This window comes from Carcharodon carcharias, chromosome 11 (genome assembly GCF_017639515.1).
Source record: "Carcharodon carcharias isolate sCarCar2 chromosome 11, sCarCar2.pri, whole genome shotgun sequence".
NCBI classification, from domain to species: Eukaryota; Metazoa; Chordata; class Chondrichthyes; order Lamniformes; family Lamnidae; genus Carcharodon; species Carcharodon carcharias.
The window spans coordinates 8,652,778-8,671,171 of NC_054477.1; the positions used below are offsets into that span (position 1 = coordinate 8,652,778).

The following is an 18,394-nucleotide window of genomic DNA, read 5'->3' on the forward strand; positions in this document are numbered from 1 at the left end:
AGTGTGTCAGTATTTACAGGGGTCTCTGGGGATTGTGCCAGTATTTACAGGGGGTCTCTGGGGAGTGTGTGAGTATTTACAGGTGGTCTCTGGGGAGTGTGTCAGTATTTACAGGGGTCTCTGGGGATTGTGTCAGCATTTACAGTGGGTCTCTGGGGAACGTGTCAGTATTTACAGGTGGTCTCTGGGAAGTGTGTCAGTATTTACAGGTGGTCTCTGGGGAGTGTGTCAGTATTCACAGGGGTCTCTGGGGAGTGTGTCAGTATTTACAGGGGTCTCTGGGGAGTGTGACAGTATTTACATCGGGTCTCTGGGGAATGTGTCAGTATTTACAGGGGGTCTCTGGGGAGTATGTCAGTATTTACAGGGGTCTCCGGGGAGTGTGTCAGGATTTACAGGGGTCTCTGGGGAGTGTGTCAATATTTACAGGTGGTCTCTGGGGAGTGTGTCAGTATTTTCAGGGGGTCTCTGGGGAGTGTGTCAGTATTTACAGGGGTCTCTGGGGAGTGTGTCAGTATTTACAGGGGGTCTCTGGGGAGTCTGTCATTATTTACAGGGGTCTCTGGGGAGTGTGTCAGTATTTACGGGGGTCTCTGGGGAGTGTGTCAGTATTTACAGGGGTCTCTGGGGAGTGTGTCGGTATTTACAGGGGGTCTCTTGGGAGTGTGTCAGTATTTACAGGGGTCTCTGGGGAGTGTGTCAGTATTTACATGGGGTCTCTGGGGAGTGTGTTAATATTTACAGGGGGTCTCTGGGGAGTGTGTCAGTATTTACGGGGGGTCTCTGGGGAGTGTGTCAGTATTTACCCGGGGTCCCTAGGGAGTGTGTCAATATTTACAGGGGGTCCCTAGGGAGTGTGTCAATATTTACAGGGGGTCCCTAGGGAGTGTGTCAATATTTACAGGGGGTCCCCAGGGAGTGTGTCAGTATTTACCCGGGGTCCCTAGGGAGTGTGTCAATATTTACAGGGGGTCCCCGGGGAGTGTGTCAGTATTTACAGGGGGTCCCCGGGGAGTGTGTCAGTATTTACAGGGGTCTCTGGTGAGTGTGTCAGTATTTACAGGGGTTTCACGGGGAGTGTGTCAGTATTTACAGGGGGTCCCTGGGGAGTGTGTCAGTATTTACAGGGGGTCTCTGGGGAGTGTGTCAGTCCGTGAACACAAAAGAATGAAAACACAGGAGCGGGAATAGGCCCTTTTACCCCTCGAGTCCTGCTCCACCGTCGCCTGAGGTCCCGCCTGATTATTTGCCACAACTTCAATTTCCTATTGAATCACATCAATACTAAACTGGGGAAGGAATATCTCAAGGAGTGGGTGGTTAATACCACGCCTCCGCCGGAGATGGTGGAGACCTTTGTGTTATTCTATTCAGAGAGAAATCACTTTCAGTTAATTACACTTTGGAACACGGTGTATTAGTAACTTGAGACTTGACGTGAGGTGAATGGAGCTGGGGAGGAGGAAGTGACTTTGGAAGGATGGTTCCCAAGTCTCCCCAGCCCTGGGGGTTTTCCTCACCCCCTGTCTGGTCTGTCGTAGACTCACTGATGCGGGTTGATCAAGTGATTAGTCAATCACTCCACCGTTGTATTGTGCGGCTACCTGGACGGAATTGGACCAATCTTGAGTCTTTTCTGACCCGTCTTCCTATCTGACCCTGCCTGCTACTGAAACTGGGTGGGGTGGGGGTGGGGGGGCCGGGGGCTGGTTGTGGGGGGGGGGGGGGGGGGGGGGGGGGGGGGGTGGGGGGGCTGGTGGGGGGGGGGGGGGGGGGGGGGGTGGGGGGGGTGGTGGGGTGGTGTGGTTGGGCTGGTGGGGGGAGGGGTACAGCGCTCTGCCGTCACTTTGAGGCTTGCCCACCACCACCAGCACCCCCTCCCCCCACCTCACCCCAACCCAGCTCCCACCCCAGCTGCGTCCAGAGGTCACCTTCTGATGGCGTTTCCACCTCCCCCCCCCCCCCCCCCCCCCCCCCCCACCATCCACCATGACGACCCAGCAGCTGTGGCCATCGTTAAGTTCGATATGTTAACCGTTGTGGAGAGGGCCCTTCAAAGATGGCGGTGCCCGCTCTCCAACTGAAGGCTGCAGCTTCCTCCCCGGCCAGAGAGCCTCCGATCGACCCTCTGGCTCTCAGAGTACCCCCCGCCTCCCCCAACCGCCCACTGGGCTCTGGGCACCGATTGGCCAATTTTGAGAAAATCGTCGGGCAGGGGGGCGGGTGGGAGAGGCGGTGTGGCTGTTCCCGACATGGTGCGGGGGTTCAGGACCCACGGTTGAACCCCAGAGTTGGGAAATGGAACACCCTGACCCTGAGCCTTTTTTTTTTAGGGCAGAGCAGGCACTAGGACCCAGCGGACGGCCACCCAGCCTCCTGCCTGTAAGACTATTTCTCGCCTGGTTTTTTTGCCTTTTTAAAGATTTTCGTCTCGACGGCCGAATGCAGACGGCTGCTTCCCCATTCAGCCCCTCGCCTGCTTCCCCCCTTCCTGTCCAACAGCCGGGGAGGGGTGGGAGCAGGTGTGGAGGCTGGTCCTGACTTTTAAATCCCACCCTCTCCTCCTCCCCACCCCCCTTTTTTTGTGTTGGCTGCCCTTTTTGAGAGGAGAGTTGAAACAGGGGGTGTGGGTGTGGGTGAATGTGTGTGTGTGTGTGTGTGTTTGTGTGTGTGTGTGTGTGTGCACTGAGAGAGAGAGAGAGAGAGAGAGAGAGAGCGGGCGTGTGTGTGTGTGTTTTTGTGTGTGTGTGTATGTGTATGTATGTGTGTGTGTGCACACTGAGAGAGCGAGTGTGTGTGTGTGTGTTTGTGTATGTGCGTGTGTGTGTGTGCACTGAGAGAGAGAGAGAGCGAGTGTGTGTGTGTGTGTTTTTGTGTGTTTGTGTATGTGTGTGTATGTGTGTGTGTGTGCACTGAGAGAGCGAGTGTGTGTGTGTGTGTGTGTGTGTTTGTGTATGTGTGTGTATGTGTGTGTGTGCACTGAGAGAGCGAGTGTGTGTGTGTGTGTGTTTGTGTATGTGTGTGTGTGTGTGTGTGTGTGCGCTGAGAGAGAGAGAGAGAGAGAGCGGGCGTGTGTGTGTGTGTTTTTGTGTGTTTGTGTAGGCGTGTGTATGTGTGTGTGTGTGCACTGAGAGAGCGAGTGTGTGTGTGTGTGTGTGTGTGTATGTGTGTGTGTGTGTGTGTGTGCACTGAGAGAGCAAGTGTGTGTGTGTGTGCACTGAGAGAGGGAGCGAGTGTGTGTGTGTGTGTGTGTGTGTTGTGGTGCCGCTGAGAGAGAGAGAGAGAAAAAGAGAGAGAGACACACAGGAGACGGAACAGACTGAGCGGAGAAATAAGAGGAAGAGAGAATATCGGAGCAGGGGCTAGGAGAGTCAGCAATGGTTCTGATTCTGCATCACATACTCATTGCACTGTTTCAATCTTTCAGGCGGGGACAGCATGTCACTTTAAAGCCAGAGATTGACCCATCCAGCTCTGTGGTTGTCCAGGTAAGGAGCAATATTGCTGGCTTTCGTTCCCTTTTTTGTCTGAATTGCTGTGAAGAGTCAGCAAAGCAGAAATGCTTTGTGTGCGAGACAAGAGAGGGAGAGACAAAACTGATGTGAGAAAAATGAGTAAGACTGACAATTCCCTTCTCCAGCACGCCGACATCATCTTGGGGAGAAGTGGGGGTGGGTGGGTGGTGGGTAGTGGGTGGGGTGGGAGGGGGCGGGGGAGTGGGGGTGGGGGGGAATGGTTGGTGTGATGGAGGGTGGCTGCTGAGGTTTGGATGCACGGGGTTAACGCATCGGTGGCAGGAGGACCTGCTCAGCCTCGTCCGGTTGGGTGAGACCTGTCCTTGTCTGGGCTCTTGTTTCTGTTTGATTTCTCTCCCCCCACACCTGCAGCACCGCCCCCCCCGCCCACCCCCCCACCCACCCTCCTGACCAATGGTCAGCGGAGTGCACTGGCGAGTAGGGGGAGTCGGGGGACGGACGCCAACTGGATGGGTAGGATTGGGCTCTTGCATTTTAACACTGCAGGAAGGCCCCCTCCCCGAGCCCTGTTCATCTCCCCCCCTCCCCGAGCGCTGTTCATCTCCCCCCCTCCCCGAGCGCTGTTCATCTCCCCCCCTCCCCAAACCCTGTTCATCTCCCCCCCTCCCCAAACCCTGTTCATCCCCCCACCCTCCCCGAGCCCTGTTCATCTCCCCCCCTCCCCGAACCCTGTTCATCCCCCCACCCTCCCCGAGCCCTGTTCATCTCCCCCCCTCCCCGAACCCTGTTCCCCCCCCCTCCCCAAACCCTGTTCATCTCCCCCCCTCCCTGAACCCTGTTCTCCCCACCTCCCCGAACCCTGTTCTCCCCACCTCCCCGAACCCTGTTCTCCCCACCTCCCCGAACCCTGTTCTCTGCCCCCCCCTCCCCGAACCCTGTTCTCTGCACCCCACCCACTACTGCCCGATAGTGAATGAATTAAAATTGATCGGATTGAATAGAAAGATACTGGCGGGGACACGGTCCGATTTTTAAACTACTCTTTCATGGGATGTGGGTGCCACTGGGGTGGGGGGGACCAGCTTTTGTTGCCCATCCCAAATTGCCCTTGAACTTGTGAGACTCTTTCGACGGGGGGGTCGGGGGGGCGGGGGGCGGTTTGCTGCGGGTGCAGCTAAGAGTCCGTTAGAGGGAAATGTTGGCGGATGGGGATTCTCGGAGGTTGGGTTTTAAACACTCCCCGCTTGTTTAGAGACCCAGTGCTGTGCTGGGAGAGAGAGAGAGAGAGAGAGAGAGAGAGAGAGAGAGAGAGGTTGTCTCCCTGTTGTGGGGGGGTGGGGGGGTCACCCTGATGGAGGCCGTGTCTGGCCAGGCAGTGGCACTGTTCAGCGCTGCTTGCCTGACTTGTGAGACTGCGAGAGGGTCGGAACCTCCCCCACCACAGCCTGCCTCGCCGAGAGGGTAGCAACCCCCACTTCCTCTGCTCACCTGTCCCACGCTGGCCCCGGTGACACCCCCCCCCCCCACCCCACCCCCACCCACTGCGCCGGAGGACGGGGGCACCGAGGCCCATGCGAACCCCGGCAGCCCGTGTCGCCAGGCTGTTCGGCCGTGGGAGGCATCGCAGCCCCGGCTTTGCTCGGTTCCCCCCGCGAGGGCCTCGCTGCCTCAGTGACCACGAGAAGCAGGAGTGCGCCCGACAGCCTGAACCCCATTCGCCGACCAGAATCCTTCCTGCTCTTTCTGGCGAAAGGCTTCCTCCCCCCCACCACCCCATTGCCCCCCCGAGCCGATTAACGTGTCCCATAACTCCCACCGCCACTTGAATTATTATATAAAGAGAAACCTCTTGGTGAATGTCCCATCCCCTTCTACAGCCTCCGATCTATGAATATGGAGCCCCGTGCTTAAATCCTGCATGTGGCCGGAAGGCTGATTAGAATCCAGTTCGGCTGACGTCGGGACTAAATCACAGGAGGAGGCCATTCAGCCCCTCCAGTCCGTTCTGCCACCCAGTTGGCTGATGTGCCTCTTCACTCCGCGTCCCACCTTAGTTCCGTCACCCACTTCGCTACTAAAATCTACCAATATCACTCTCGATATCTTCCATCGACTCACAGTCTCCACAGCTTTTATTTGGGGGCAGGGCAGATCGGCGGTAGGGGTGGTGGGGGCGGGGGGGGTGGTGGTGTTTGTGGGGTGAAGAGTTCTACATTTCCATCACCCTCGGTGTGAGGAAATTGCTTCATTTAAGACGGGGTCTGTCGCGGGTTGCAGAACAGGCCTAATTATTTCTCTTTGCCTTCCTGTCCAAGTGGGAATTCAATTTGTGATCGCAGGGAATCAAAATAAGGGTCCCTCTGGCCGACTGTAGTTGGTCAAACAGCTCAACCCCGGCCGGGTGTGGTTTTTACAATTTATCCTTTGGTGGGGTGTGGGTGTCGCTGGCGAGGTCAGCATTTGTTGCCCCATCCCTAACTGCCCTTGAACTGAGCGTCTTGCTCGGCCATTTTGGGGGGGGTGGGGGGACAGTTAAGAGTCAACCAGGTTGCTGTGGGTCTGGAGTCACGTGTAGGCCAGACCGGGTAAGGATGGCAGATTTCCTTCCCTAAAGGGCATTAGTGACCCAGGTGGGTTTTTACAACAATCGGTGATAGTTTCACGGTCACTGTCACTGAGACTAGCCTTTATGTTCCAGATTTATTAACTGAGTTTAAGCTCCACCAGCTGCCGTGGTGGGATTTGAACCCGTGTCCTCAGAGCGTTAGCGTGGGCCCCTGGATTATTAGTCCAGTGACATTACCAGCACGCTCCTATTCCCCACCTATCCCCCCCAACCCCCACCAACTTTCCTGGAGACGCTGGTGCAGTAAGCCCACAATTCACACAGGGTACGCGAGTGAGTGTGTCTGGAACCGTGTTGGTGCGTTGAGGGGGGAGGTTGGGGGGGAGTTTGGGGTGGGGGGCATGGGGGAGCGAGCAGGGGTGCGGGGATGTTGAGGTCACTGCCTGCAAAAGCAACTGCTCCCATGGCCCTTGGGATCATTGAACCTCCCCACCCTGCACGTCTTAACCAGCGGAGACATTACAAGGTGTAAGAATCGGGGGGTGGGGTGGGGGGGGGGTGGCGGTGGGGAGGAGGGAAACAAGAAGTGTGGAAAGTGAAAGGGGGGGGGGTGGTGGGCAGGTTATAATCAGCCAGAAATGACTCTATCCTTTTAAGGGTCGCTGGTCAGGTCACAGCTGGAGAATTGTGGCACAGTGCTGGGCATCACAAGGCGGAAAAGATCCCATAGTCTTGGAGAGGTGCAGAGAAAATTTATCAGAGCACAGCAAGAATCAGGGCAGGAAATAAGGGCCATGGACAATAACATAACATCTAATCAAAGCAGAAAATGCTGGAAAAATTCGGCAGGTCTGGCAGTACCTGCGGAGAGAGAAAAACGCAGTTAACGTTTCGAGCTCGCCTGACACTTCAGAGTTAAAGACAAGTAGGAACGTGACGGAATTTACACTCTTGAAGAGGGGGTGGAGCAGGTGGAGTGAGATGGAAGGCAAGGGATAGGTGGGAGTTAAGGAGAGATTGACAAGGATGCCATGGACACGAGACAAAGGGAGTGTCAATGGTAGTGTTAAAGACTAAAGAAAGTGCTGATAGCGGCACAAAGGTAAGAAAGCAGAATTTTCTGTTTATATTTCGGATTTTCAGCATCTGCATTATTTTGCTTTTCGCCATGAATAACTAGACAGGCATTAATAAATTCAGTACAGCGTTCAGGAGAAACACACGCTTGGAAGTATGGAACTTAAATATCACTGAAAAGAGAGATGCCTTGTCGGAGCTTTTTGCCTTGCGCTCGGGACAAATGTAAGAATGCCAAATTTCAAACAATCACAACAACTTATACTGCAGGTGCTGATTGGTTGGCCAATTGGAGTCGACTTACCAACTCTTTTCTGCTCTTATGGCCAACACTAGTCAGCACCCTCATCCTGTAGTATAAATGTCGTGATCATTTGATATTTGGTATTCTTGCATTTGTCCCGATGAGTGCAAGACGAAAAGCTTCAGCAACATGTTTCTCTTTTCAGCAACGTTCAAGAGAAAGCCCGAGAGTGGGTGAGAATGCGGAACTCGCTACCACAGGGAGCGTTGAAATAAATTGTAGTAATATACCTGAGAGGAAGTTGGATTGCCACATGAAGGAGAAAGGAGTAGAAACAATGGCACTACAGGTTGGATCTTGGCAGGTTTGTTACCAACGGGTTGAGTTTCAGGGTCCCTTGGATAGCTGTGGGATGGTTCTGTGCTGGGAATGCTAAATCAGAACGTTTACCCTTGGATCTTTTGGCTAACGGGGGGGGGGGGGGGGGGTGTAAGAAGTGGCAGCTTCAGTTTAATGTAGTGAGTGTAGAGTAATTGAGGATGTCCTGTGGTGCAGTGGGGAACTGTCTGTGCTTCTGAGCCAGAAGCTCTGGGTGCGAGTCCCACTCCAGGACATGAAGACCAAGGCGGGTATGTTCATAACATAGCCAAACCAGGCTGATTATCAACTGGAAAACCGTCCAAAACACATATGGTGGGCGGTAAGAGAAAGAGAGACTCCTGGTCAGCCATGCTTGATGCAAGGAGGTACCCCCCAAGCTCCAGCCTCTGGCTTCAGGCTCGCCCTCTATTCCAGGAAAGGCAAGCCAGTGAAAACAGACACCACCATGTGCTTTATCTGCCATGCACATTAGGCATGACAGGAGAGCAGAAGAAGAGTAATTACTGTGCAGTGAGTAATCAGTGGAGAGAGTCTCAGGCGAATTGAGGAGTGCACTGATGGGGACAGAGATCTGAGCGTGAGGCAAATGGAGCACAAACACAGCAATCATTGGTGGTTCAGCAAAGCAAGTGAGCTGAAAGACTGAATTAGCCATGAGCGGAATACAAAGAGAAATATATGCCAGCCCTTTATAAAGCAGGAATCAGCCAATGGAAAGGGCAGCGGCCACAAGTGTAACAAAGTGAGTGTTCATTCAGGGTGAGGGTCACTCACTGTGTCACTGTACAGAGTGGCTGTTTATTCAGGGTGAGGGTCACTCACTGTGTAACTGTACAGAGTGAGTGTTTATTCAGGGTGAGGGTCACTCACTGTGTCACTGTACAGAGTGACTGTTTATTCAGGGTGAGGATCACTCACTGTGTAACTGTACAGAGTGAGTGTTTATTCAGGGTGAGGGTCACTCACTGTGTCACTGTACAGAGTGACTGTTTATTCAGGGTGAGGGTCACTCACTGTGTAACTGTACAGGGTGACTGTTTATTCAGGGTGAGGATCACTCACTGTGTAACTGTACAGAGTGACTGTTTATTCAGGGTGAAGGTCACTCACTGTGTAACTGTACAGAGTGAGTATTTATTCAGGGTGAGGGTCACTCACTGTGTAACTGTACAGAGTGACTGTTTATTCAGGGTGAGGATCACTCACTGTGTAACTGTACAGAGTCACTGTTTATTCAGGGTGAGGGTCACTCACTGTGTAAGTGTACAGAGTGACTGTTTATTCAGGGTGAGGGTCACTCACTGTGTCACTGTACAGAGTGACTGTTTATTCAGGGTGAGGATCACTCACTGTGTAGCTGTACAGATTCACTGTTTATTCAGGGTGAGGGTCACTCACTGTGTAACTGTACAGAGTGAGTGTTTATTCAGGGTGAGGGTCACTCACTGTGTCACTGTACAGAGCGGCTGTTTATTCAGGGTGAGGGTCACTCACTGTGTAACTGTACAGGGTGACTGTTTATTCAGGGTGAGGGTCACTCACTGTGTAACTGTACAGGGTGACTGTTTATTCAGGATGAGGGTCACTCACTGTGTAACTGTACAGAGTGACTGTTTATTCAGGGTGAGGGTCACTCACTGTGTAACTGTACAGAGTGAGTGTTTATTCAGGGTGAGGGTCACTCACTGTGTAACTGTACAGCGCGGCTGTTTATTCAGGGTGAGGGTCACTCACTGTGTAACTGTACAGAGTCACTGTTTATTCATGGTAAGGATCTCTCTCTGTGTAACTGTAGAGTCACTGTTTAGTCAGCAGGGTAAGGATCGCTCACTGTGTATCTGTAGAGTCACTCTTTATTCAGGGTGAGGGTCACTCATTGTGTAACTGTACAGAGTCACTGTTTATTCAGGGTGAGGGTCACTCATTGTGTAACTGTACAGGGTGACTGTTTATTCAGGGTGAGGATCACTCACTGTGTAACTGTACAGAGTGACTGTTTATTCAGGGTGAGGGTCACTCACTGTGTAACTGTACAGAGTGACTGTTTATTCAGGGTGAGGGTCACTCACTGTGTAACTGTACAGAGTGACTGTTTATTCAGGGTGAGGGTCACTCACTGTGTAACTGTACAGAGTGAGTGTTTATTCAGGGTGAGGATCACTCACTGTGTAACTGTATAGAGTGACTGTTTATTCAGGGTGAGGGTCACTCACTGTGTAACTGTACAGAGTGACTGTTTATTCAGGGTGAGGGTCACTCACTGCGTAACTGTACAGGGTGACTGTTTATTCAGGGTGAGGATCACTCACTGTGTAACTGTACAGAGTGAGTGTTTATTCAGGGTGAGGGTCACTCACTGTGTAACTGTACAGAGTGACTGTTTATTCAGGGTGAGGGTCACTCACTGTGTAACTGTACAGAGTGAATGTTTATTCAGGGTGAGGGTCACTCACTGTGTAACTGTATAGAGTCACTGTTTATTCAGGGTGAGGGTCACTCATTGTGTAACTGTACAGGGTGACTGTTTATTCAGGGTGAGGATCACTCACTGTGTAACTGTACAGAGTGACTGTTTATTCAGGGTGAGGGTCACTCACTGTGTAACTGTACAGAGTGAGTGTTTATTCAGGGTGAGGATCACTCACTGTGTAACTGTATAGAGTGACTGTTTATTCAGGGTGAGGGTCACTCACTGTGTAACTGTACAGAGTGACTGTTTATTCAGGGTGAGGGTCACTCACTGCGTAACTGTACAGGGTGACTGTTTATTCAGGGTGAGGATCACTCACTGTGTAACTGTACAGAGTGAGTGTTTATTCAGGGTGAGGGTCACTCACTGTGTAACTGTACAGAGTGACTGTTTATTCAGGGTGAGGGTCACTCACTGTGTAACTGTACAGAGTGAGTGTTTATTCAGGGTGAGGGTCACTCACTGTGTAACTGTACAGAGCGGCTGTTTATTCAGGGTGAGGGTCACTCAATGTGTAACTGTACAGAGTCACTGTTTATTCATGGTAAGGATCTCTCTCTGTGTAACTGTAGAGTCACTGTTTAGTCAGCAGGGTAAGGATCGCTCACTGTGTATCTGTACAGAGTCACTCTTTATTCAGGGTGAGGGTCACTCACTGTGTAACTGTACAGAGTCACTGTTTATTCAGGGTGAGGGTCACTCACTGTGTAAGTGTACAGAGTGACTGTTTATTCAGGGTGAGGATCGCTCACTGTGTATCTGTACAGAGTCACTCTTTATTCAGGGTGAGGGTCACTCACTGTGTAAGTGTACAGAGTGACTGTTTATTCAGGGTGAGGGTCACTCACTGTGTCACTGTACAGAGTGACTGTTTGTTCAGGGTGAGGGTCACTCACTGTGTAAGTGTACAGAGTGACTGTTTATTCAGGGTGAAGGTCACTCACTGTGTAACTGTACAGAGTGAGTATTTATTCAGGGTGAGGGTCACTCACTGTGTAACTGTACAGAGTGACTGTTTATTCAGGGTGAGGATCACTCACTGTGTAACTGTACAGAGTCACTGTTTATTCAGGGTGAGGGTCACTCACTGTGTAAGTGTACAGAGTGACTGTTTATTCAGGGTGAGGGTCACTCACTGTGTCACTGTACAGAGTGACTGTTTATTCAGGGTGAGGATCACTCACTGTGTAGCTGTACAGATTCACTGTTTATTCAGGGTGAGGGTCACTCACTGTGTAACTGTACAGAGTGAGTGTTTATTCAGGGTGAGGGTCACTCACTGTGTCACTGTACAGAGCGGCTGTTTATTCAGGGTGAGGGTCAATCACTGTGTAACTGTACAGGGTGACTGTTTATTCAGGGTGAGGGTCACTCACTGTGTAACTGTACAGGGTGACTGTTTATTCAGGATGAGGGTCACTCACTGTGTAACTGTACAGAGTGACTGTTTATTCAGGGTGAGGGTCACTCACTGTGTAACTGTACAGAGTGAGTGTTTATTCAGGGTGAGGGTCACTCACTGTGTAACTGTACAGCGCGGCTGTTTATTCAGGGTGAGGGTCACTCACTGTGTAACTGTACAGAGTCACTGTTTATTCATGGTAAGGATCTCTCTCTGTGTAACTGTAGAGTCACTGTTTAGTCAGCAGGGTAAGGATCGCTCACTGTGTATCTGTAGAGTCACTCTTTATTCAGGGTGAGGGTCACTCATTGTGTAACTGTACAGAGTCACTGTTTATTCAGGGTGAGGGTCACTCATTGTGTAACTGTACAGGGTGACTGTTTATTCAGGGTGAGGATCACTCACTGTGTAACTGTACAGAGTGACTGTTTATTCAGGGTGAGGGTCACTCACTGTGTAACTGTACAGAGTGACTGTTTATTCAGGGTGAGGGTCACTCACTGTGTCACTGTACAGAGTGACTGTTTATTCAGGGTGAGGGTCACTCACTGTGTAACTGTACAGAGTGAGTGTTTATTCAGGGTGAGGATCACTCACTGTGTAACTGTATAGAGTGACTGTTTATTCAGGGTGAGGGTCACTCACTGTGTAACTGTACAGAGTGACTGTTTATTCAGGGTGAGGGTCACTCACTGCGTAACTGTACAGGGTGACTGTTTATTCAGGGTGAGGATCACTCACTGTGTAACTGTACAGAGTGAGTGTTTATTCAGGGTGAGGGTCACTCACTGTGTAACTGTACAGAGTGACTGTTTATTCAGGGTGAGGGTCACTCACTGTGTAACTGTACAGAGTGAATGTTTATTCAGGGTGAGGGTCACTCACTGTGTAACTGTATAGAGTCACTGTTTATTCAGGGTGAGGGTCACTCATTGTGTAACTGTACAGGGTGACTGTTTATTCAGGGTGAGGATCACTCACTGTGTAACTGTACAGAGTGACTGTTTATTCAGGGTGAGGGTCACTCACTGTGTAACTGTACAGAGTGACTGTTTATTCAGGGTGAGGATCACTCACTGTGTAACTGTATAGAGTGACTGTTTATTCAGGGTGAGGGTCACTCACTGTGTAACTGTACAGAGTGACTGTTTATTCAGGGTGAGGGTCACTCACTGCGTAACTGTACAGGGTGACTGTTTATTCAGGGTGAGGATCACTCACTGTGTAACTGTACAGAGTGAGTGTTTATTCAGGGTGAGGGTCACTCACTGTGTAACTGTACAGAGTGACTGTTTATTCAGGGTGAGGGTCACTCACTGTGTAACTGTACAGAGTGAGTGTTTATTCAGGGTGAGGGTCACTCACTGTGTAACTGTACAGAGCGGCTGTTTATTCAGGGTGAGGGTCACTCAATGTGTAACTGTACAGAGTCACTGTTTATTCATGGTAAGGATCTCTCTCTGTGTAACTGTAGAGTCACTGTTTAGTCAGCAGGGTAAGGATCGCTCACTGTGTATCTGTACAGAGTCACTCTTTATTCAGGGTGAGGGTCACTCACTGTGTAACTGTACAGAGTCACTGTTTATTCAGGGTGAGGGTCACTCACTGTGTAAGTGTACAGAGTGACTGTTTATTCAGGGTGAGGATCGCTCACTGTGTATCTGTACAGAGTCACTCTTTATTCAGGGTGAGGGTCACTCACTGTGTAAGTGTACAGAGTGACTGTTTATTCAGGGTGAGGGTCACTCACTGTGTCACTGTACAGAGTGACTGTTTGTTCAGGGTGAGGGTCACTCACTGTGTAAGTGTACAGAGTCACTGTTTATTCAGCAGGGTAAGAGTTGACAGGGGATCGAAAGTTTTAGAATAAATTTGTTCCACACACTTTAAATCAACTGCTCCAAAATGAGCTATTGAATTCAGTTTGGGGGTGAATTGGTAGATTGCAGTAAATTGGAGTGCATTAAAAATCCATTGTGTGTGTGTTTGAAGTGATTTTTTTTGTCACACGGTTATTTGATTTATTTCTGTTAATTTTATGGATTCCAGTTCCAGGCTCTTTATATTACCATGACCAATTCTCCTGCTGAATGTGCTAAACTCTGATTTATGGGTTCATTTTATTCCTCGCTTTCCTTATCACTTCAATACAGCTACCCCACATCCTCTTTACCTCCACCCTGTGTACCAACCCCCTTATACCCACCCCCTGTACTCACCCCCTGTACCCCAAACACTCTGTACCCCACTCCCCTGTACCCCACTCCCCTGTTAACTCATACCCACTGCACCCCACTCCCCTGTGACCTCATACCCACTGCACCCCACTCCCCTGTAACCTCATACCCAGTGCACCCCACTCCTCTGTAACCTCATACCCAGTGCACCCCACTCCCCTGTAACCTCATACCCAGTGCACCCCACTCCCCGTAACCTCATACCCAGTGCACCCCACTCCTCTGTAACCTCATACCCACTGCACCCCACTCCCCTGTAACCTCATACCCCAGTACCCCAAATCCTGTACCCCACTCCCCTGTACCCCACTCCCCTGTAACCTCATACCCACTGCACCCCACTCCCCTGTAACCTCATACCCACTGCACCCCACTCCCCTGTAAACTCATACCCAGTGCACCCCACTCCCCTGTAACCTCATACCCACTGCACCCCACTCCCTTGTAACCTCATACCCCGGTACCCCAAACCCTGTACCCCACTCCCCTGTACCCCACTCCCCTATAACCTCATACCCACTGCACCCCACTCCCCTGTAACCTCATACCCACTGCACCCCACTCCTCTGTAACCTCATACCCAGTGCACCCCACTCCCCTGTACCCTCGTACCCCCTGTATCCTACATCCCTTTAACTCCATACCCACTGTGACCCACTCCCCTGTACCTCATTCCCCTGTAACCTCATATCTCCTGTACACACAACCACTGTACCCAACTCCCCTGTATCCGACTCCCCGTACCTGACTGTACCTGCCTTGTACCCCATACCCTCTTTAAACCACACCCTCTGTAGCCCACAAACCCTATACCCCACAAATTCTGTACCCAACCACCTGTACCCCACCCCACTGTACCTCACACCCCCTGTACCTCACACCCCCTGTACCTCACACCCCCTGCACTAACACACCTCAAAATCCCCCACCCCTATGCCCCATATATCCCACTTCCCATAGCCCCCATACCCTACACCCCCTATACTCCACACCTGTACCCCATACCCACTGTGCCTCATACCCTCTGTACTCCACACCCCCTGTACCCAAACCCCCTGGCACACCGCACCCTTGGTGCCCATATGCTGTGCACCCCACACCTCCCTGTACCCCCCAGCCCCTGGCACCTCACACCCGCTACACCCACGCACCCTGTAGCCCACACACCCCTGAACCCCACACCCTCTGAATGGTTTGTTTCAGCTATGTTGCCAATGAGCCCTGGGCATGAGACTATTCTGTGCCATCGGGAAGAGCTTTCCCTCTTAGCCAGAGTCTTACACACCGTCACACACAAGCTGTTGATACTGGATCCAGTGTCACTCCTGGAACCGAGGAGCAGGGATTGAAGGCATTGGGAATACTTCATTAGACTAGGTTCTTCACCCTGCCAGTCAGCTAAAGTTCTGTTAATTCACTCTGTCAGTCTTTCAGGCTGTGTCCCTCAGCACAAACCTGCTTCTCACCATCACCACCCTCTGGGCAAGATGATTATCTTTTCATCAGCCCTGCTCTGTGGGAATCTCTCTCACCTGCCTCTGAATCACAATGTTGTGGATTCGAGTCCCAATCCAGAGATTTGAGTGCGTAATCCAGGCTGACATTGCAGTGCCGTACTGAGAGAGTGCAGCACTGTCATTTGCAGACGGGACATTAAACCAAGGCCCTGTCCGACCTTCCAGATTCCACAGGCGTGATTTTGGAAAAGGGCAGGTCAATTTATCCTCCACCAACATCACGGGAAATAAATCATCTGATCGTTATCCCATTGCTGTTTGTGGGAGCTTGCTGTGCACAAATTGGCTACTGTGTTTACAACATCACAATGGTGACTACACTTCAAAAATCCACTTCACTGGCTGTAAAAATCCACTTCACTGGCTGTAAAACACTCTGGGATGTTTGAGGTTGTAAAATCCTGTGGCCTCATATAGACTGTTAGTGAGAATAGGAATGAGCTTTACTCTGTATCTAACCCCGTGCTGCACCTGTCCTGGGAGTGTTTGATGGATTGCGAATTCTTACCATTCTCAAATAATTTACACTTGTGGAAGCAGAGAAAATGAACAGCAAATGTGGCCAAGATATTTTCTGTGAATGTGTTCCAATACATGACAGTGTCTGACTGGTGAAATGTGTGAAATTGTTGGTGTTCTGTCTCTCTGCAGTGTGGTGGGAGGTGCGTGGTGAGCATTGTCCTTTTGACAAGGTCCCCATTGTTAATGCCCTGCTGCAAGTGTAATATTTACATGTCTAAATGACAGGAAGCAAAACACACAATTAGGATATGAGGGCAAACAGTCAAGGCTAGAGTAAAGTATCTCTTCAAACAACAGGAGATAAGACACAAAAACAGAATTACCTGGAAAAACTCCGCAGGTCTGGCAGCATCGTTAGAGAAGAAAAGAATTGATGTTTCGAGTCCTCATGACCCTTCAACAGAACTGATTTAGGACATGTACCTATTCAACGACGGCAATGGGCAGGGGTTTCCATTTTCCTCATGTTTACCAGCTCTCCTCTTGTTTACAACATCCCCCCATCCTTGACCCCTCAATCCATCCAACATAAATCCTATACTTCAACCTCTTTCTCAACAATCCTCTCTTCTAAGCTGGACCAAGTCCGGTTCTTCGGCCACTCACTGTACCCTCTGTCCTACGTGAGCTCCAGCAACACCTTGGTTCTGAAATTCCCATCCTTGTTTTCAAATGTTCCCTCACCCCTCAGCTTTTGAGCAAGATTTTTGTCATCTGACCTAACATCTCTTCTGTGGCTCGATGTCGGATTGTACCTGATACTGCTCCCACCAAGTGCCTTGCGGTGTTTTGCCACGCCAAGGGCCCTATATAAATGCAAATAATTTTAGTGGGATTATCTTCTTGTTGCGAGTGTGAGGAGGTGTCCATGGAAAGATTACCCCCTCAGAGCGAGTCAACTGTAATCTGGAGAGAAGGGGCAGGAAGTTGTGAAGGGGCACAAAGCAGAATCTTACTGCCAAGTACAAAAGGAGGAAGTCTTGTGAAATATTTCTAAAATGCTGGTTAGGCCTCAAGGAGAATATTGTGCTGAATCCTGGGCACTGCACGTTAATAATGATGTCAAGGCCTATAATGTCTATCGGAGGCTGAGAAGAGATTTACTAGAATGCTATCAGAGACGCGGGACTTCAGTTCATGTGGAGAGACAGGAGAGGCTGGGATTGTTCTCCTCAGAATGGAGACGGTTAAGGGGGGGAAGATAAAAGCAAAAAACTGTGGAAGCTGGAAATCCAAAACAAAAAGCAAAAATACCTGGAAAAACTCAGCAGGTCTGGCAGTATTGGCGGAGAAGAGCACAGTTAACGTTTCGAGTCCGTATGACTCTTTGTCAGGTTAAGGGGGGGATGTGTTAGAGATAAAGGAACGCAAGCTCCAACAGCTCATCGACACCAACACCCATCTAGGACCCTCCACCCCTGCCTGTCCCTCCGTCCCCACCCCATCTTCCAATCCCAACCCCAGCCGTGTATTCACTATACCCCCTGACCTTCCCCTCTCCGATGCTGAACGTTCAGTGCTCAGCAAAGGACTTCGTTTCATACCCCTACGCCCTCATCTCAATGAATTTCAGGCTCGGCACGATGCTGAACTCTTCTTCCGCCATCTTCGTCTCCGGGCTCACTTCTTTGGGCAGGAGTCCTCTCCCAGTTCAACAGATCCTTTTACCCACCTCCAATATTCTCCCTCCACCTGGACCCCTCCCTCTGGATTCTTACCTTCTCTTGATCTTTTCATTGAGAACTGTCGGTGCAACATTAGTCGTCTCAATTTCTCTGCTCCTCTCACCCATTCTAACCTGTCTTTCTCTGAACTTATTGCACTCCATTCTCTCAGGTCCAACCCTGACATTGTCATCAAACCCGCTGACAAAGGTGGTGCTGTTGTTGTCTGGCGCACTGACCTCTACCTCGCGGAGGCTGAGCGTCAACTCGCAGACACTTCCTCCTACCTCTCCCTGGACCATGACCCCACCACTGAACATCAAGCCATTGTTTCCAGGATTGTTACTGACCTCATCTCCTCTGGGGATCTTCCTCCCACAGCTTCCAACCTGATAGTCTCCCAACCTCGGACGGCCAGCTTCTATCTCCTACTCAAAATCCACAAACAGGACTGTCCCGGCAGACCGATCGTCTCAGCTTGCTCCTGCCCCACAGAACTCATTTCTCGTTATCTTGACTCCCTTCTCTCTCCCCTTGTTCAGTCCCTTCCCGCCTACATCCATGATTCCTCTGGCACCTTACATCACATCAACAATTTCCAGTTCCCTGGCCCCAACCGCTTCCTCTTCACCATGGACGTCCAATCCCTCTACACCTCCATCCCCCACCAGGATGGTCTGAGAGCCCTTAGCTTCTTCCTCGAACAGAGGCCCGAACAATCCCCATCCACCACTACTCTCTTCCGTCTGGCTGAACTTGTTCTCACACTGAACAATTTCTCCTTCAACTCCTCTCACTTCCTCCAAATAAAAGGTGTAGCTATGGGTACCCGCATGGG

At 50.9% G+C, this 18,394-nt stretch overlaps 1 protein-coding gene across 3 annotated transcripts in view; it reads left to right on the top strand.

The window, feature by feature from the left end:
* Positions 1-3,181: 3,181 nt before the first annotated feature.
* Positions 3,182-18,394, top strand: part of LOC121284491 (cGMP-dependent 3',5'-cyclic phosphodiesterase) — a 401,388-nt gene continuing 386,175 nt past the window's right edge. For all 3 annotated transcript variants that reach the window (XM_041200018.1, XM_041200020.1, XM_041200019.1), the window contains exon 1: positions 3,182-3,488. In XM_041200018.1, coding sequence (XP_041055952.1) covers positions 3,378-3,488 — 111 coding nt within the window. In that variant the 5' untranslated portion in view covers positions 3,182-3,377. The remainder of the gene's footprint in view (positions 3,489-18,394) is intronic.